Genomic DNA, 21,685 nt, shown 5'->3' on the forward strand with positions numbered 1-21,685 from the left:
TGAAGATTGTGCCACTTTTTCCTTAAATCTAACACACTTAGATCATGAAATGCTGGACTATGCTGAAAGTGTTTTCTCTTGCATGAACTATTAATACAAAGTTTTTTCATTAAAATATCTGTTCAGGCAAGATCACAGCATAAATTTGCTTTATATATTACATATGTTTGAAAAATAACGTGTAATATCCTCAACACTCAACACTGTATAGGCAGTGTTTCTTAAAAGTCCTTTAATTATTATTTTTCTCTATGCTCCAACTTTCCTGTGAAAGGAGTATCACTCCTCCCCACCATTCCAATCCCAGTATATCTGCTTCAGAAAGACTTTGAAACTACAACAACCAAAATGATATACTACTAAAGAAAAAGCCCACTCAAATTGATAGGTTCCAAATTAATTAGCTATTTCAACCTAATTTTAGGTGTAAAGGGCTCATGACATTCATGCAAAATAATATATTGTACATAGGTTTTTTGTTTTTTTTTTTTAACATAGTTGTTGTAAACATCTATGGGAAATACACAGCCTTTATAAATAGGTTCTGATAGAATAATTGAGTAATTTCCCACCCCACAATTAAGTACATTTTATCGACTGTTAACTGCATAATAGGTGATAAATCTGATGTTCATGTGGAAAAGAAGGCATTCTTTAGATGAGCTGTGTTTTGAAGACTTATGTAAAGGAGTAAGAAGTCAACATAATGGCACTCCTGGTTTCCTTTTTTGGCCCCGCCACAGAAAAGATGGATGTAATAAGAAAGCTGGAGTGAAAGAGAAAGTTCCAGGAAGAGGGGAGGGGAGCTAGTAGTCATCAGCTAAAAAAAAAGAAGAAGAAAAGTGATTTTAAGGAAAAAAAAAATTAATAGAATAAAAGATAAAAAGAGTAATTAATTCTTACTTTCAATGGTAAGAATACAGGTACTAGCTGCAGAGCCTTTATTGTTGACTGCTTTACACATATACTCTCCTCCATCTTCTGGGAAAGTTTCTGGTAAGTAAAGGCAGTAAGTTTCTCCCCTTTCAATATATTGATAGTCTTCTCCATCCTGCAATATTTCTCCTTCAAACCACCATGTAATTTCTGGTTTCGGTTCTCCTGTTACTTTAACTGTAAATCTGACTGGCTCACTGTCTACAACTGATGTGTTTTTAAGAGGTTTCTTGAACCATGGAGCTCCTGTTCTGGTTTGCTCTTCATCTTCAGTAGTGGAGCCATTCATGATGCCATTTTCTTCCTCCTCCTCCTCTTCTCTTTTCTATGTTAAAATAAATGTATTCAGGTTGGCATTTATAATACAGTATTTACAGCGATTTAGTAACAGAATTTTGAAGTAAAATTTTTTTTAAGTAAAGAACATACAAGTATGCCTACTGCAAAGTGTACTTAATATATTCCAGGCCCAGCGCAGTGGCTCACGCTTATAATCCCAGCACTTTGGGAGACGGAGGTGGGCAGATCACCCAAGGTCAGGAGTTCAACATCAGCCTGACCAACATGGAGAAACCCTGTCTCTACTAAAAAGTACAAAATTAATCGGTTGTGGTGTTTCGTGCCTGTAATCCCAGCTACTCGGGAGGCTGAGGCAGGAGAATCGCTTGAACCCAGGAGGCAGAGGTTGTGGTGAGCTGAGAGTGCACCATTGCACTCCAGCCTGGGCAACAAGAGCGAAACTCCATCTCAAAAAAAAAAAAAAAAATAGATTCTAGTGACTTGAAAGAAAGCTATTAAAACATTTTTTAACCCACCTAATTAAACTATGGGTTTTAAGAGGGCATCTTTGGAAAATAAAGGATATGTAAGCCTGGTACCTTTTGTAGTGCTGCATCAATTTCCCTTTGTTCAAACTGCATACGTAGTAACTTTTGTTCTTCAATTCTTCTTTGTTCTTCTTCTTCTCTTGCCTTAGCCATTTGTTCAAATCTTGCTTTCATATTCACTTTGTGAGTAAATGGAGCCTCGCTTTTTATTGCAGGCCTAACATCAACATCTTCTTCCTGCAAGAAAATGCGCCAAGACTAACAAAAATAGCTTGCCTTCTAAAAACAAAGAAGTGTTACTAGATCTGACTTTTTTTTTTTTTTTTAGAAGGTCTTGCTCTGTCAACAGGCTGGAGTGCAGTGACACAATCTTGGCTCACTGCCAGCTCTGCAACCTCCAACTCCTGAGTTCAAGCGATTCTTCGGCCTCAGCCCTCCCAAGTAGCTGGGACCACAGGCGCCTGCCACCACTCCCAGCTAATTTTTTTGTATTTTTAGTAGAGTTGGGGTTTCACCATGTTGGCCAGGATGGTCTCGATCTCTTGACCTCATGATCCGCCCGCCTCAGCCTCCCAAAGTGCTGGGATTACAGGCGTGAGCCACCTGGTCAGAAGTGTTACTAGTTCTAAAGGTGGTGTTTATAAGCACAAAATGATTAACATGTTTGTAATGCATATTTGTGCTACACTGCCGACACTCAGATTTTTCTAACTCCCAAGTTCAGGAAAAGTGATAGATACATTTATGAACCATTCTCTTGGTTATATAGTCTTTGCTGAATGTAAAGATTACAATATCACTGGACTCCCAGCCTGTGTTTGTCTAACCAACTCCACTTGGTTTTAATAGCACTTAATTGAAAAAGGTCAGAATACTATACATTCTAATAATTGTTAAAACATACCATTCCCTACTACATAATATGAGAAATCTGTTCTTTCTACTTAGTGATTTTCCCTTCCTCACCCTTCTTAGAACTATGTCCCTGATGAATTCCATCCAAATAATGTAACAATGTGTGAAATGACCGAGTAAGGGTGTTTACAAGTAGAAAAACAGAGACAACTGTTGAAAGAGACAATGACAAAAATGGGGAAATCATTAAAATATGTTTCAGACATCTATTGAGGGATGAGTTGGAAGCCATGGAAATAAGGGAGTGATTTAAGAGCAGAGTGTCAACTGTCAAATAGTGTGTCTAGGAAAATAATAATTTGGTAATGATAACGTCTTCTAGAGCACTTTGGGTGGAGTGGGGTTAACGTGGGTAGTTAATTCATGGTTTCTAAAGTATTTCAGTTGTAGTTGACTTTTGGTTTCTAAACTACTTAGGCATTTGTGGATCTAGTTGGAAATCTCACCATTTATTTTTCATGGTACTATGAAGAAATTGCTCCAGGTTACACCCAACTAAAGGGAAATTTGAAACAAGCAGTAGTTTAATTGCCTATATAAGAAAAATCCTGGTTCAGGTGTTTCACTCAGTTTCAAGTTGCACCTCGCACCTGGTACCTACGTCATTTCCAATGAAAGGAGTAGAAGGAGGTTAAAAATTTTGGATAGTTTTTCTGGTTCTGCATTAGATTTTTATTTGATATTGGAAAATCATGGGACAACCTGCTATCTGATGTGTAAATTCTATTTTGTGCCATTATTTACCTTCATTTCGTAAATGTAATGCCTGAGTGGTTGTTCCTAATGAAGGTATAGAGGTTTTTAACATTATTATTATACTTAAAAGACTACAAAAAATGATTAAACCATGATTTTCTTTTGCTTACTGTAGTCTTAGACTTCTGAGACTTAAATTATAAAAGGACCTTTTTGTTCATAGTATACACTTGTTTTTTGTTGTTCACAAACTGAATCTTTAAGATGGAATATTCCAGCAGGTACAATAATTGCTATTCTGTGTCCTTCTCAGTTACTGACTTGGCTTCCAGATTTTAGCCTCTTCATGCAAACTCATAACTATTCATTTAGCTACCTCAAATCTGCATTTAGAAAATTAAGTAGAAGAATTTCTCTTGCGCTGAAAGTTTATGAACTGTCCTTCAGTCAAGTACAGTTGTCAACTTTTCTTGAGCCCCTGAAGAGCCAGATTAAAACACATTTTAAGTCAGCAGTTAGGCAGTGTATCTTCCTTGAGATACAATGAGGTATAAGATGGTTTTGGAGTAGACTTTACTGGAAAATCTAATTAGAAATTCAAACATTATATAAAGCATTTAAGTACCAAAAGAGGGGTACGTGTTTAAGTGCTACAGGACCTGGGATGGAATTCTTTGATTAGATAACGTTACATAAATGAGTTGAGCCTTGAAAGAATATAAACATTTTGAAGACACACTGAACATTGATTTTTCTTTTAGTCTTCCCCCACCACCGCTCCCTCCCCCACCCCAAGACAGTCTCGCTCTGTCACCCAGGCTGGAGTGCAGTGGCTCAATCTCAGCTCACTGCAATCCCTGCCTCCCATATATCTTGGATTATAGGCACCTGCCATCACACCCGGCTAATTTTTGTGTTTTTAGTAGAAACAGGGTTTCACCGTGTTGGCCAGGCTGGTCTCAAACTCCTGACCTCAGGTGATCCGCCTGCCTCAGCCACCCAAAGTGATGAGAGTACAGGTGTGAGCCACTGCACCCAGCTGCTAACAAGTTTTTAGACTTTCAATCACCTTTAACTCAGAAAGGTATGATAGGAGGGACTTCAATGTCCTCCAGAGGAAACTCCATTCAGGATACTCTGATGGGTTATAGAAGTTCAGCCACATCCAAATATCACATCCATGTATGCTGGAGAGTCACTAACAGCAATAAAACAAGAAGTCACCTATCATGTTTTTATTCTTTCCTACGTATTTTGTAGGTTTGGGTACGACTGCTGAGGTTTCACTATCCTTAACAAAAGGAAGCAAGTGCATGCTGATTGAACTGAACTTTTCCATGATACACCTATAAAGACTGATCTTTGGCCATTCATCCACTAAATTTTGGTGTTCTCCAGGGTTTTATCATTCACCTTCAACAATTAACTTTCTTAGCAGCTTTATCTACTTGTACTTTCTAGTGCTATCCATAAAAATCTGTAGTTCTTGCACCTCACCTGAGTTTAGGACCTATGTTAGACTACCTTTACCTTACCCAAATATCACCAAAACTGTTCACCCCTCCTCCCCAGACGTGATTTCTCTATAGCATCATCTAGTTATCTGGAAGTAATGGTAGGCCCATCTGCAACCAAGCACCCAAAAAGCAACCTATAATCCTTTTTTGTTTGTATGTTTGACTCCTATCCATACCTGAGTCTAACCTAGTTTTGTTAGTTAGGTCTGTTTTTCTCCCTTGGCCCCAACTTCATGCCTGTCTTGCAGTTCATCCTCTGTGGTCCCAGAATTCTTGCATAAACATAAGTCCTTTCTTACTCTGACCTAAAAAGTTGATTATTAATATTGTTCTCCAGATCATAGTGCCTGCAAGGTTTAAAAGGACCTTCATTAACTAGCCACAACCTACTTTTACAGCTTTGTATCCTATCATTATTCTGTGAACTTTGCGTTGTAGTCCTTTGAACCTGTTTTCCATTCCCCAGATACATTTTTACAACCTCTGAGTTAATCTGAAAGGCTTCTGCTTTCTGGAATGTTTCTCCTCTTTACCTGCAACTTTTATTCAGCCTTTACACTCAGCTTAAATCTCACCTTCTTGAGCTTGTTAAACATGTCCTAGGTATATTGACTCCACCCAATTTGATTCTGTAACACTAAGTATACAATTTCTATTATAGCACTTACAATAATTAGAATTTTCTTCAGTTATACATATTTAGACTGAACTTAAAGACATATCCACTTATATATCCCCAAAACAACAGATCCAACACGTTAAAAATGTTCAACATTTTTTAGATGTTGAAAAATAGAAATGGTTGCGGCCAGGCACAGTGGCTCACGCCTGTAATCCCAGCACTTTGGGAGGCTGAGGCAGGTGAATCATGAGGTCAGGACAGTGAAACCCGTCCCTACTACAAATACAAAAAAGTAGCTGAGTGTGGTGGTGGGCACCTGTAATCCCAGCTACTCGAGAGGCTGAGGCAGGAGAATCACTAACCCTAGAGGGGGTGGTTGCAGTGAGCCGAGATTGCACCACTGCACTCCAAACTGGGCAACACAGCGAGACCCCATTTCAAAAAAAATAAAAAAATAGAAATGGTGTTGGCTTTTAGCAACGATGAAATGATTTATCTGCAACTAGCCTGGGCCCTAGGCTTGTATGTTACACAAGCTCAGATGCATACTGAATTGATTGGATGTTTCACAGCATCTCTATTTGTCTGAAATAGCTTATGGAACCTCTTTTCCTTCCAAACACTGATTTCCCATATTGTTACTGTATACTTGTTACTATGATTCCTTCCTCTCCATCACCATCCCCAAGTCCTGCCAGTTTTGACTCCTATATACTTACCTGTCCTTTCCATCCCAGCCCTACTTCAAATCCTCAGGCCTTTTCTGACCACCCTGTACAAAACAGTAACACATACTCTTATTTCCCTTATTCTGCTTTATTAATCTTCATAGCTTTAATTTGTTAACCACCTGATAACTGTTTTCCTCCCCCAACCCCCAACCCACCAATATGAACAGGGACTGTAAATTTAGTTAACTGATGTTGCCCTGTGGACATAGTAGTCAAATAATATTTTTTTTCTTTGAGACAGTCTCGCCCTGTCGCCAGGCTGGATTGCAGTGGTGTGATCTCAGCTCACTGCAACGTCTGCCTCCAGGTTCAAGCAATTCTCCTGCCTGAGCCTCCTGAGTAGCTGGGATTACAGGAACCCCCCATTATGCCCAACTAATTTTTGTGTTTTTGTTGAGACAGAGGTTTCACCGTGTTGGCCAGGCTGGTCTTGAACTCCTGACCTCATGTGATCCACCCACCTTGGCCTCCCAAAGTTTTGGGATTGCCACTGTGTGAGCCACTGCGCGTGGCCTCAAATAATTTTTTTTTTTTTTTTTTTTTTTGAGACGGAGTTTCGCTCTTGTTACCCAGGCTGGAGTGCAATGGCGCGATCTCGGCTCACCGCAACCTCCGCCTCCTGGGTTCAGGCAATTCTCCTGCCTCAGCCTCCTGAGTAGCTGGGATTACAGGCATGCGCCACCATGCGCAGCTAATTTTTTGTATTTTTAGTAGAGACGGGGTTTCACCGTGTTGACCAGGATGGTCTCGATCTCTTGACCTCGTGATCCACCCGCCTCGGCCTCCCAAAGTGCTGGGATTACAGGCGTGAGCCACCGCGCCCGGCCTCAAATAATTTTTTTTTAAGACAAGGTTTCACCATGTTGGTCAGGCTGGTCTTGAACTCCCTACAGGTGATCCGCCTGCCTTGGCCTCCAAAGTGCTTGGATTACAGATGCGAGCCACCATGCCCGGCCGGCCTCAAATAATTTTTTAATGCATGTATCTAACACCATATAGCTTCAGTATGATCTAGCTGCATAGACAATACCTGTCTGGCAATATCTATGTTTTGTTTTTGAGACATGGTCTTGCTGTGACACCCAGGCTGGAGTGCAGTGATGCAATCACAGTTCATTGCAGCCACTCAACCACCCAGGCTCAGTCGATCCTCCCACCTCAACCTTCCGAGTAGCTGGGACTACAGGTGTGCGCCACCATGCTTGGACACTTTTTTTGTATTTTTTATACAGATAGGGTTTTGCCATGTTCCCAGGCTGGTCTTGAAATGGGCTCAAGTGACCCACCCATCTCAGCCTCCCGAAGTGCTGTGATTAGGGGTGTGAGCCACTGCCCAGCCAATATCCATGTTTTTAAAAAATCGCTTCACATGTCATCTAAGACTCCATGATTATCTCACTTGTGCTTGCATCTTCATTATCTTTTGCTGTCCTTTGCACTCATGCATGCTTCAATAATAATGAATTACTTAGCATCCCAATAATTGGCACACAATTTCTTCATTCTGTCCTTTTATCCAGTCTCCTCTGAAGGCCCTCCCAAATTCCCATACCCGTTTTGCTAGCTGAATATTTGATCAAAATGTATTTCTAGAATATAGATTAAATTCTGTTAAATATGGCAATTTTGGCAGAAAAAAAAATTCTAGATCTCATTGAAACCAGTATTCATAATCACAGAAATAGTCCTTAAGCTAGAAGGGGGATTGCAGGTCAGTGATTGCCTCTTTATTTTATGTTTGAAGATAATTCAAATTCATGTCATCAGAATTCTCATTTAGGCTCTTTCACACTGAATTACTGCTGTAACTTTGAGCAAATATTAGAGGCTGTATGGGTTTCATCTAAAAAACAAGAAAGTATGAATAATCTGGAGTTTAACTTGAATATACACTGGTTCTACTGACTCAGCTAAAACATATACCAAAAAATATATTCTTTTTAATTATATAATTTTTTTGTAGAGATGGAGTCTCACTATGTTGCCCAGCCTGGTCTAGAACTCCTGGGTCATGTGATCCTCCCTCCTTGGCCTCCCAAAGTGCTGGGATTATAGGCGTAAGCCAGCCAAAAAATATTTTTGAACATTTTTGCTTGTGTGAACCATTTGACATTCACTATAGGTTTTAAAACTGATAAAGGTGATTATGAAGCAGTGCTAGTCTTTCAAAATTTAAGATCTAAATGTGTTTTTGCTATTTACTTCCCAGATCTCTATATACACCAATGATTAATTGTAAGTACTAAAACTTATTTCAAAGCCGGTGTTACTTCTGTTAAATTTATTATCATTACTATACCATAAGTATGTTAAAAAATAAAGGTAATATACCTCATGAAAATTTTCTGCTTCTCGCTCTTTAATTTCAAGGTCAATTGCTCTCCTTCTTGCTCGTTCTTCTTCTATTTTTTTCTGTATTTCTTTTTCAGACAACTGTCCAATTTTTTCAAACTTGCTTTTTAGATTTTTAGCTTGAATAGAGCCACTCCTTTTTAATTTGATCAATTCTTCATATTCTCTGCTCAATCCAAAGGTTTCATTTTCTTCCTCTTCCTTCAAAAAAAAAAAAAAAAAAGTTTTTTGCTGTTGTTTTAGATAGAGTCTCACTATGTTGCCCACACTGGCCTTGAATTCCTGTGTTTAAGCAATCCTCCTGCCTCAGCTTCCCAAGGAGCTGGGACTACAGGCATGCGCCACCATGCCTGACTCAAAAAAAAAAAAAAAAAAAAAAAAAATTGTATGTTGAGTATCAGCATATTAGTTTGTACAATAAATCATCTAAAAAGTGTGCCCTATTTCTTACTTGAGACCAAAAATAAAGTTTAACCTCTTCTCTAAATGCAGTGTCCAAATTTACTAACTCAAAATGGTGCTACAGATTTAAGGCTTTATTGAAAACATCTTATTCTACTTTAAATACTATTTTCATTAAGGAATATTGTTAAAATCCTCTTATATTCCTTGATAACCTGCTAAAACTAAAATATTCATGACAAGATTAATTTTTTCTAGGACTTGTAGGAAAATCTTTGTTAGGGGAAGTCAAAAAGATAATTGAAAGAACACTGGACTAGGAATCATATGAATTCTAGTCCTGGCTCTGGTACTGTGCGGGCTTCTGTCCAGTTGCTTACTGACTGTAGGATTTAAGTTTTTGTTGTTGTTGTTTTTTGTTTTTTGAGGAGTCTTGTTCTTGTTGCCCAGGCTGGATTGCAATGGCACAATCTTGGCTCACCGCAACCTACACCTCCCAGGTTCCAGCGATTCTCCTGCCTCAGCCTCCCAAGTAGCTGGGATTACAGGCATGCGCCACCACTACCAGCCAATTTGTGTATTTTTAGTAGAAATGGAGTTTCTCCATGTTGGTCAGGTTGGTCTCGAACTCTCGACCTCAGGTGATCTGCCCACCTCAGCCTCCCAAAGTGCTGGGATTACAGGTATGAGTCACTGTGCCCAGCCTGATTTTCTTAATCTCTAAATAGATCCAGAGTATCTAAAATTTTTCCTACTTTTGATTTTATGATAGTGTTATAAAGTTAAATAGCACTCAATACTCAAGTTAACAAATAAGCATTTCTGGAGATATAGTTTGGTAAAATATCTACATTTCTCTACATATCACTTGTATCCTTAATTATACATTCTGCCAGCAAAGATAGAAAAGGAGTCAACTGGCCAGGCATAGTGGTTCACACCTGTACTCCCAACACTTTGGGAGGCCAAGGTGGAAGGATCACTTGAGCCCAGGAGTTCAAGGCCAGCCTGGGCAACAGAGCAAGACATCATCTCTTCAATCAAACAATTCACTAGGTCTACAGCCATACCACCCTGAACGTGCTGATTGAGCCTGATCTTGGAAAAAATTCACTGGGTGTTGTGGGGTGTGCCTGTAGTCCCAGCTACTTGGGAGGCTGAGGCAGGAAGATCACTTGAGCCCACAAGTTCGAGATTATTGTGAGCTATGAGTACGCCACTGCACTCCAGCCTGATACAGACTGCCTTTTTAAAAAGGAAAAAAAAAAAAAGGAATCAATCACGATTGGGCTCCAATTCTTTAGTTTGTTTGTTTGTTTGAGACAGAGTCTGACTCTGTCACCCAGGCTGGAGTGCAATGGCAGTATCTTGGCTCACTGCAACCTTTTGCCTCCTGGGTTCAAGCGATTCTCCTGCCTCAGCCCCCCTAGTAGCTGGAATTACAGGCGGTGCCACCTCACCCACCCAGCTCTTTTTGTATTTTTAGTAGAGACAGGGTTTTGCCATGTTGGCCAGGCTGGTCTCAAACTCCTGACCTCAAGTGATCTGCCCAACTTGGTTTCCCAAAGTGCTGGCATGAGCCACTGCACCTGGCCAGCTCCAATTCTTTATACCATTTTATCTTATTCGTTTATTCAGATTCTTTTCCCCTAACTTTTCACAGTTATTACTAGTCCTTGTAATATTTACTAAACCCTAATCCCACCATATGGAATGGTAAAATACTATACGTATTTCTGGTATACTTTTCCTGAAGACGACCTAAAGTTCTAGGCAGAGTTTTAAAAGGTGAAGGCAGAGGGTGTCATAGTCTGGGATGATGTGACATGAGGCTTTAATTTCTTGACTCAACCAAGGGGTAAGAGAAAACATTCCTTTATACTATTTCCACTTTTTGGACGATGTGGGGTGAAAATACACAACTCATAAGGTACGTAGGCCTTGAAATATTTTCCTACAGTACATTCCTGGCATTTATTTACACATTTATATTTATATTCTCAGGGTCAGCTAGATAATTTGCCAGCCACACCTGGGGCAGAGAAGTAAAACTTCCCTTCCCACATGCCCACTGCCCCAATCCATAAAAAACAGGCAACTTCAGATTGCAACCTCTATGTAGGGACCCACTGGGTTCCTAGGTCGTAAGTTGGTGAGAGGACCCCACCAAGTTGCCTGCCAAACATGCCATAGCATTGCCAGGCCAAGTCATGAGGCTACATCCTAGACCCTGACCCTGTTCATGTGCGTGGCCTGGCCCTTGGCAGGGGCCAAGGCTGATGGTGAATACAGGCCCCCATTCTACCTTTCTCTTCCGCTGCCCATGCAACCCAAGCCACCCAGCGGGATGACCGCAGAGTCCAAAGAGGGAAGGAGGTTAGGCAGAGCCTTGGGAAGGGGGCTGCTGAGAACTCATTCCAGTGAGGCAGGAAGACGGCATGAAGCTCTAGTGAGGCAAGGCTCCTATAAAGGCACTAATTCAAAGATAAACTAAAGAATTTCAAGACAGTGGCTGGGCATGATGGCTAATGCCTATAATCCCAGACCTGTGGGAGGCTCAGGTGGGAGAGTCGCTTGAGCCCAGCAGTTTGAGACCAGTCTGGGCAACAAAGTGCGACTCCCCAATCTCTATGAAAAAAATTGCTAGGCATATATGCATATATAGTTATAAATATGCTTATTTATAACTATATATAAATATAAATCATGCCTGTAATCTCAGCACTTTGGGAGGCCAAGGCGGGTGGACCACCTGAGGTCAGGAATTCGAGACTAGCCTGGCCAACATGGTGAAATCCCATCTCTACTAAAATACAAAAATTAGTGGGGCATGGTGGCTCATGCCTGTAATCCCCACTACTCAGGAGGCTGAGGCAGGAGAATCGCTTGAACCCGGGAGGTGGAAATTACAGTGAGCCAAGATCGCACCACTGCACTCCAGCTTGGGCTACAGAGAAAGGCTCCATCTCAAAAAAAAAAAAAAAAAATTAAAAATTAGCCAGACATGGTGGTACATGCACCTAAAGTCCCAGCTACACAGAAGGCTGAGGCACAAGGATCACTTGAGCACAGGAGGTAAAGGCTGCAGTGAGCCATGTTCACGCCACAAAAAAGAATTTCAAGACAGCAACCTCAGCATTAAACCACAAATGCAGGGCCTTCTGAACATGGAGGAGTCTTACGAATGCACAAGGTGCATGCCCATGAAGCATGATGCTGGCACTGTATAGTCTCTATATAATACATATTAAATATAAACATGCATATTTATAACTATATAAAAATATAAACAGTAATAGCTCAGTCACTTGCAAACCTAGATATTTTATAATTAAACTATCAAGGAAGGAGTAGTTATTACGAACTAGAAAGTATACATAATTATGCAGAAGCCTGTAACATGTAATTGCCTCACAGGAGTATGTCAAGTATCCTAAAGGTTAATAATAATACAAAATTATTCTAAGGTGATATAAGTAAAATATTTAGCTTAACAAATATGGGAAATATAAATAGATATTTCTTAAAAATCTTACCTCTCCCATTTCTTGTCTCAGTTGTTCAAATTCTTGTTTCTCCATTTCTAGCTTATGCTTCCGTTCCTCCTCTGTTCGTCGTTTTTCTTCTTCCATCTTTTGTTTTAATAATTCTTCAAAATTAATTTCCAGTTTTCCAGGTGTAAGAGATTCTTGAGAGATTGTCTTATACATCTCTGGGGAGTCATCATCTACTACCTATTTAAAATAATTATTTTATCACTCTGCCCAGGATTATACATACTAAAAAGGGGAATATTTCTAGAAGAAACTGGGATTTCTTAAATAGAGAGGTTTCACATTGAAGAAAGAACAAGAGGATTTAACAATAAACGAGGAAGTCTCAACACAGTGTTCAAAAAAAAGGGGAAGAATTAGAAAATGTAAGACTGAAATATTTTGTGGTTATGAAGGAAATGGTAACCATCTATTCTCCATTACAATGGAGACAAAGAAATACTTTATTCATAACGAGTACTTTGAATTAGACATTAAGATTTCCAAATTTAAGAACATTTTTTAATTGGATTAAAATAACTCTCCATTCTGGAGAGTTAATTTCAGTTAATTGTGATTTTGTCTGATTGAATTACACAACCCATCACAATCTCTTCATAATCAGGCAAAAATCACTCTTAGTGCTATGAGTTTATTGTTTATTTGCTGTCAGGCTAATTTCAAAGAAATAATAAGGCCAGGTATGGTGGCTCACACCTGTAATCCCAGCACTTTACGCCTATAATCCCAGCACTTTGGGAGTCCAAGGTGGGTAGATCACGAGGTCAGGAGTTTGAGACCAGCCTGGCCAACATGGTGAAATCCTGTCTCTATTAAAAACACATAAATTAGCCGGGCATGGTGGCAGGCGGCTGTAATCCCAGCTACTCGGTAGGTTGAGGCAGGAGAATTACTTGAACCCAGGAGGCGGAGATTGCAGTGAGCCAAGATCATGCCATTGCACTCCAGTCTGGGTGACAAGAGCAAGACTCGGTCTCAAAAAAAAAAAAAAAAGAAAGAAAATAATAATATTTAATACTTAGAGCTGCCGAGTACAGTTATAAGCACTTTACATGTGTTTATTTAATCCCATAACCCTATGAAGTAGTAATTACTAATATCCTCATTTTACAGACAAGGAAACTGAGGCACTGAAAAGTAATTGTCTAAAGTCAACACAAATACTATGTGGCAAAGCTGGGATTCAAACTTCAAAATCTTTCTAATAAGATTATAGGTGAAGCAAGGTGGCTCACACCTGTAATCTCACCACTTTGGGAGGCTGAGATGGGCAGATCACGAGGTCAGGAGTTCGAGACCAGCCTGACCAATATGGTGAAGCCCCATCTCTACTAAAAATACAAAACTTAGCCAGCTGTGGTGGCTGGCACCTGTAATTCCAGCTACTCAAGAGGCTGAGGCAGGAGAACTGCTTGAACCCAAGAGGCAGAGGTTGCAGTGAGCCGAGATCACACCACTACACTCCAGCCTCGGCGACAGAGTGAGACTCCATCTCAAAAAAAAAAATTATAGGCCAGGCACGGTATAGCATAAACCTCTGCCCTGAACTGTGACCCCGTGGTTGAAATAGACATAGGGGAATGAGAGAGGCAAGGGGTACTATTCATTTGCTCCAAGTTTTATTAAGGCAATCCAGGGTTTACCACAGAACTATTTCAACTCAGAAACAACGTTTAAGTGGTTTACAATTCAAAGATTGCCTGAAATTTTTAAATTTTATATATGCATGAACTAAGCTGTAGTATGAAATTATAATACTTATTCCTGGATAAATGACAATACTTATTTGTGGATAAGAAAACAATATAAATGAAAGAAGAAGTTTTTCTCTCTTCTCTTGATAGAGAAATGTCTATAGGAAACTCGGTTTTGGTTGAATGCAGTTTTCTCCCCTGCATTTCTTCCACTAGTGAATCATGGTAAAAAGGCAGTTTGGGCCTACAAATCTGCCCCCAGGACTAGATCTTTTAATCTTCACAGTTACTTCTCTTCTACCGCTTCTAAACCTGCTTATTTTCCAAAAATTAAGTGCATTCACAATGTCTGTAGGATTTCTATGTAGAAACCATATATGAATCAGGGATTACCTACGGCACCCAAGATTTCAATATCACTTGTTCCATCAACATTTACTGGATGTCTGTTATGCTTGGCATTGTACCACATGTTTGATGAACAGTCTTGGCCTCATGGAGTGGAAAAGACAGCCATAACTATAACAATACAGGATTAGTGCTATGAGAGAAGAGTACTAAATGCTGTAAGAATTCATGGAAGAAGGTGGAAAGTTGTGAACTGGAGTTAGCAGAGCATGGTGAAAAGAGTGAGGGATATGTTTCAGTGTGAAGGCTGAGAGATTCTCACTTTGAAGAAATGCAAACAAATTCAGCATATTTGGAACAAAAAGCAGATTAAGGAAGAATCAAGAAATGAAACGGGAGCAACATATAAGAGCAAGACTATAAAGAAATTTGTTTTAGAAGTTTTTGGATTTTTGCTTAAGGCAAGTGGGAAAATATTAAGCAAAACAGTAATAAAACACAATCAAAATTTATTTCTTTCTTTTTAAAGATTACTCCTGGCCTTATAGGAAAGAATGGGTTACAGGTAAGAAAGCAAATTAATTAGGAGTTGGCCCTAACAATAACTTGGATTATAGTAGTGGCAGTGGAAAATGGGGAAAAAACGGATAGATTTTAGAGTGATTTAGAAGGTAGAATAAATGAGACTTAGTGACTGGTTGTACGACAGGCATGAATAAGAAGATGGAAGTGTTTCAGGCTTCCAGGTTTCTGATCTGAGTATCTGTGTAGGCGATAGGCGATAAAACCAAATAAACACTTGGATATATGTGTCTGAAGCTCACCCATGCAGAGGAAGAAAACTAGGTTATGATATCACCGAAGCCAATTACAATGTTTCATGAAGGAGATGGAGTGCTCAAGTCTCAAATTGCTTGAGAATCATTGGTCAGATAACTGTGCATTTTACAAACATAAAACTGGTATAGCAAGTACAGTCATAACCTTGTGACAGTTAAGTTAGGTCCCAATTTCCAATAGTGATGAGTGAGCATTTTGGAGAGAGAAATAATTCTGATTAAATGACTCTGGTCATTTAATATATAGTGCGTGGGATGAAAATTGAAAAGAAAGAAGGAAAGGAAGGAAATAAAGGAATGAAGGAGGGAAAAAGGGAGGGTGGGAAGGAGGTGGGGAAAGAATGGAGAGGAAGAAAGGAAAAGTGGGGGGAGGAAACTCCCTACTTCTTCCTTGGATACTTAGTTCCAGAAAACATGGCTTCCCAGAGAAGGGAGATTGTGTTCAATCCTTTGTGCCAAGCATGGTAATTTAATCCGAATTTTCTAAACATTAAATTGAAGCAAATACCTTCAACCAGCTGGTGTTATTCCATGGGAGACTTTAAAACATTTCTGCTCTTGGCACAGATTCCAGAAATAATATGGTATTCTCTAAAGCCTAATGATTTCTGTTAACATACTCTCAAAGCTGAGTTCTAATAGCATTCTCCAGTTAGCTTCTGTCTTACCATGTTTCTCCTTGCTTCAGCAAATGCCTTCTTTTCTTCCTGTATTCTCCTTCTGGCTTCTTCTTCTGCTTTCCTTTTTTCATCTTCTCTCCTTTGCCTTTCTATTTCTTCAAAACTAAGTTTGAGTTTACCAGGGCGGTACTCTTTAAAAATTTTTCCTGTGTCTTGGTTTTCCTCTTCTTCATTTACCTAATCAAATAAACAATTCATTACTAAGAATTGAGATTCATCAGAAAATGGAATGAATTATCAATTAAAAGGCACAGAATTAGCCACTTCACACAGGACTGTTTCAATGCCCTTAATATACTTGACGAAAATCCCCTTCCTTTTTAAAGATGTCTTATATGATAAAATATTCAAATATGGAGAAATTCCATATAAAGATGTGCTCAAGTTAAAACTTTCAAGTAAGTCAAATTTCTATAGATAAAATTGAATGTTTAAACATTTTTAGCCTGGTGTGGCGGCTCACACCTGTAATTCTAGAACTTTAGGAGGCAGAAGGATCACATAAGCCTAAGAGTTCAAGACCAGTCTGGGCAACATAGCAAGATCTCATCTCACATAAAACAAAAAAACACATTATAGCCGGGCGTGGTGATGTGCCCGTAGTCCCAGTTACTCGGATAGCTGAGGTGGGAGGATCACTTGAGCCCATTAGGTTGAGGCTGCAATGAGGGGTTACTATTGAGTGTTAACTTTCCCAGAACAAATATAAAATGTAAATGTGTATACTTAAATTGGGGTTCAAGTATATTTACACAGAATCACTTTGGTAGTAAAATAAAGTTCTCATTTTGTAATTTATGTAGTTTTTTTTTTACCGTGAACTATGGTGCCTTATACTAAGATGAAAGATTATCTAAGAACTATTTTATATAAAATTCAAGTTTCATGATTTTATCATTAAAGTTTTAATTTATTATTAAGTTAATTATAATATTAACTGAAATGTATTAATTTAATAATACTATTTCTTTATTAAATTGTCCACCAGAAATAATCTAAAATGTGTAGATATTATGCCGCTATACCCAAGAGCGATAACATTTTCAAATGTTTAGAAAATTAAATTTTTTGATATATAATTCTTAGAACATCATTCAAGAAAGCTGATCAAGAAAGTTCTGTAACTTTAAAATTATAAATATTCCATTTTTAGATTTTTTTTTTTTTTTGAGACAGGGTCTCACTCTGTCACCAAGGGTAGAGTCCAGTGGCTCATTCATAGCAATCCTCACCATAGCAATCCTCTCACCTCAGACCCTGGGGAGCTTAGACTACAGACATGTACCTGGCTAATTTTTGTATTTGTTTTTGTAGAGACATAGTTTCCACATGTTGCTCAGGCCGGTCTGGAACTCTTGGGCTCAAACGATCTGCCTGCCTCAGCCTTCCAAAGTACTGAGATTATAGGCATTAGCCACCATTCCTGGCCCATTTTTAAATCTTAAAATGAGGTTTGGAATCACTGTTTTCTTATTTTAATTTTACTTTTTATTGATAAATTTATTAATACCATAAAAATAATTTAAAATTTCCAAGAACTTAGTATATATGACAAACACCATTTTAAGTGCTTCCTAGATATTAACTCGTTTAGTCATTTAAGAAATAGGCATTAAAAAAAATCCAAGTCACTATGGAAGTTAAAAAAAAAAAAGTAGGCACTTTCATTTTTACCATTTTACAAAAGAAGAAACTAAGAGAGAGAGATTTAATTACTTAACACAGCGAAAGAGTAAAATACTTGTCCATGGTTACACAATGGTTGATATCTGAATCTAGACAATCTGGCTGCACAATCCATGCTCTTAACCACCACACCACACATACACACACACACACACACACACACAAAGGCATGCATACAAATACACACACACACACATACACTTTGTAAGGTAAACCATATTCCATAGTAAACTGTTATTTATTTTTATTTTTATTTTTTTCAATTTAGGAAGTTTATTTTGCCAAGGTTAAGGACAAGCCTGTGACACAGCCTCAGGAGATCCTGGTGACATGTGCCCAAGGTGGTTGGGGTACAGCTTGCTTTTATATTTTTTAGCTAGACATCAATCAGTCAATACACGTGAGATGTATATTGGTTCAAGCTGGAAAATCAGGATAATTTGTGACAGGGGCTTCCAGGTTATAGGTAGAGTTTTTCTTTCTTTTTTTTTTTTATTGCATTTTAGGTTTTGGGGTACATGTGAAGAACATGCAAGATTGTTGCATAGGTACACACATGGCAGTGTGATTTGCTGCCTTCCTCCCCTTCACCTATATCTGGCATTTCTCCCCATGCTATCTCTCCCCACCTCCCCACCCCCCCGACCCTCCCCCATTTCCCCCCAACAGACCCCAGTGTGTAGTGCTCCCCTCCCTGTGTCCATGTGTTCTCATTGGTAAACTGTTATTTTGATATGTTCAAACAATTAAAAAACTGGACTGCTGAGGCCAGGTTTACACTTATAATCAGATTTGAAAATGTACTGCAACCATGTTATGAAGTACATCACAGATTTAACTGACAAATGAAGGAAACCAGGTTCATTGAGTAATTATTTTGCATATTTATATATTAATAAAAATTTATAAAATAAAAATTTAAAGCATATTGGGTAAAATGCCCCAGAGTTGTAACTGGAAAACAGTACAGATTTTTTTTTTTTTTTTTTGGACACAGTCTCACTCTGTCACCCAGGCTAGAATGCAATAGTATGATCTCGGCTCACTGCAACCTCCATCACCTGGGTTTAAGTGATTCTCATGTCTCAGCCTCCCATGTAGCTGGGATTACAGGCATGCACCACCACAGCTGGCTAATTTTTGTATTTTTAGTAGAGATGTCATCTTACCATGTTGGCCAGGCTGATTTCAAACTCCCAACCTCAGGTGATCTGCCTGCCTTGGCCTCCCAAAGAGCAGGGATTACAAGCGTGAGCCACCGTGCCTGGCCTGGAGGTATTTTACATATGGAATATGTATACAATTTGAAAATCAGCCCCTCTGCCTGGTGCAGTGGCTCACGCCTGCAATCCCAGCACTTTGGGAGGACTAGGCGGGTGGATCACCTGAGGTCAGAAGTTTGAGACCAGCCTGACCAACATGGTGAAACCCCATCTTTAAAAAAAAAAAAAAATGAAAATCAGCCCTTCTATATATAAAAATCTCTTTGAATTTAGAGTAATGAAACTTATCTAAAGCCAGCTACCTTCATTAATATTAATTGTAAGGTTTAAATATATAGATTTACCATTTGCCGCCTTGCTTCTTCAAAAGCACGCTTCTCTTCTTCTAAACGTTTTCTTGCTTCCTCTTCAGCTTGCTTCTTCCGGTTTTCTTGTCTTTGTCGCTCCAATTCTTCAAAAGTTAGTTTCAACTTTCCAGGAGAAAGTGATTCTTTTTTTGCTTCACTTTCTATTTCATCATCCTAAGAAAACATTATGAAAATCCACCTTTTAGTCATAAAGGAAAATGCTGCTAACTTAACTCAACTGCCTTGATTTGTTTCTTAAAAAAAAAAAAAAAAATTACCATGACCAATGAAAGACACTTTGCTTCCTTGAGAGATCGTTGTTGTTCTTCATATCTTATTCTTTTATCTTCCTCATACTTGATCCTTTCTTTCTCTTCATGTTCTTTTTCTAGATCCTCAAAATTCTTTTTCATTTTTCCAGATGTTTTATATGATTTGACAGGTACCACAGTTATAAGTAGTGAATCATCTCCTTCCTATTTTATAAAATAGATAATTAGTATATTTCTTCTTAATCAAAATTGGGTTTCATGGGACTTTAGCTCCGTAATAGGTGAATTCCATTGCATTGTCATCAATGTTATTATGAAGAACAAACAATTTTTTCAGATTATTGTTAAATATCTCATCTAAATTATTTGTGCATTATGAGTTAATCTTACTGAAATCCATTGCTGACGAGGTTCAAGAAGTATTCTATTTCCTAAAAGATGGAGTTAATACAGCTGTTCAGAAAACGAAACTGCAGTGGTGTTGCCTGAATTAAGCTATTTGTGCACTAATTCACAAAATGTGCATGTGAATGTACTCTAAATCAATTTGATGGTGGATCAATTGAGTTTAAACCCCAAAAAGGTTTCTTCATATGATTTTTTTCTCTATGTAAGCTTTTAAATACTTAATAAAACTAATATTTAGTGTGAAAAAACACAGTATTTCCAAGTGATTTATATAATAGATAAAACTCTCTGGCATTTGATTATATTAAAATATTTTATATTTATTACTTAATTTATTTTAATTATAAAATCTATAGTTGCCTCTGACTTTTCTAAGAAGAGTTATGAAATGAAGCACGTGGCCCTGAGATAAAATTGCGCCCAATTTATGGGCTGTAGTTTTAGGCACACCATCAAATTGAAAGATTTTTAACTTACTCTGTTAGATAAAAGGAATGACTAAAATTTTTGTGGTTGTTGAACATTTCTTCATGGAAACAGACACTGCACTTTATGCTATTAAAGGAAAACCAAAACATAAACTCTCAGGACCTCTGAGGAAAGAAGACAAATGATGAAAATAAAATTGCCTTTTTATAAATGTTAGCTTTCAACAATCACAGCTGTTAGTAACAGTTCAAAAAATATGTTGTCTTGGCAGAGTATCTCAAACTTAGACTAGTAAGACTTGTCCTTCTAACCTAACTATGAAAACAAAACATACTTTTCTTTAAAAACACTAAGCTATGGTGTTTGAAAGTGCAAAAGTATGATCTTGCTTTGCAGAACATACTTTTTTGTTGTTATTGCTATATTTATAATAAAAATAATAAAAGCCCTTTTAATTTTTTCTTATACTAAAAGATAATTTGTGAATCAGATAATTTTAGGTGAATGTTTCATTAAAGGAAATGTCCGTTTACCTCTGATGTTGATTCAGTTCCCGTATTGTTTATGTCCTCAATCTATTGAATGAGAATTTCATATCATTACATTACATCAGATTTCTACTTTTTGCTTTTAAACATACAACTGAAAAGTAATTTAGTTATGACTTATAGTAAATTTTCAAATTTATAATTTTTGAAATATGTTTATGTTGTTTCAAATAAGCCAAATATGTCCTTTATATTTGTGGTTGCATATTGATATCAATATCAATATCAATATCCAGGAAACATATTAAGAAAACGATCAGGCTGGGCGAAGAAGTGGCTAAAGCCTGTAATCCCAACACCTTGCGAAGCCGAGGTGGGCAGATCACTTGAGCCCAGGAGTTCAAAACCAGCTTGGGCAACACAGCAAAATCCCTTCTCTACAAAAAGTACAAAAATTAGGTGGGTGTGGTGGCACACACCTGTGGTCCCAGCTACTCTGGAGGCTGAGGCAGGAGGATCACTTGAGCCCAGGAGGTTAAGGCTGCAGTGAACTATGTTCACGCCATTGCACTCCAGTGTGGGTGACAGTGAGACCCTATTTCAAAAAGAAAAAAATAAAATAAAAAATTAAGGTAAAGCCTACTTTTGTAACACAGAAACTGAATAACAGACCAAACTCTTAGGACCAGGCTGTTGAGCTTACGAGCAACAATTATTAA

At 38.3% G+C, this 21,685-nt stretch overlaps 1 protein-coding gene across 8 annotated transcripts in view; it reads right to left on the minus strand.

Moving 5' to 3' along the window:
* Positions 1-150: 150 nt before the first annotated feature.
* Positions 151-21,685, minus strand: part of NEXN (nexilin F-actin binding protein) — a 49,099-nt gene continuing 27,564 nt past the window's right edge. For 2 of the 8 annotated variants that reach the window (XM_032296531.1, XM_032296528.1), the window contains 9 exons: positions 21,012-21,053; positions 19,648-19,845; positions 19,367-19,543; positions 16,102-16,290; positions 12,535-12,732; positions 8,576-8,797; positions 1,815-2,000; positions 904-1,261; positions 243-820 (listed from right to left, as the gene is read on the minus strand). In XM_032296531.1, the coding sequence (XP_032152422.1) occupies positions 807-820; positions 904-1,261; positions 1,815-2,000; positions 8,576-8,797; positions 12,535-12,732; positions 16,102-16,290; positions 19,367-19,543; positions 19,648-19,845; positions 21,012-21,053 (1,584 nt within the window). In that variant the 3' untranslated portion in view covers positions 243-806. Of the gene's footprint in view, positions 1,262-1,814; positions 2,001-8,575; positions 8,798-12,534; positions 12,733-16,101; positions 16,291-19,366; positions 19,544-19,647; positions 19,846-21,011; positions 21,054-21,685 lie in introns of all 8 variants that reach the window. The other 6 variants (XM_032296532.1, XM_032296529.1, XM_032296533.1 and 3 more) reach the window with 4 other exon arrangements.

This window comes from Sapajus apella, unplaced genomic scaffold (assembly GCF_009761245.1).
Source record: "Sapajus apella isolate SASKATOON/1434 unplaced genomic scaffold, GSC_monkey_1.0 scaffold36, whole genome shotgun sequence".
Lineage (NCBI taxonomy): Eukaryota > Metazoa > Chordata > Mammalia > Primates > Cebidae > Sapajus > Sapajus apella.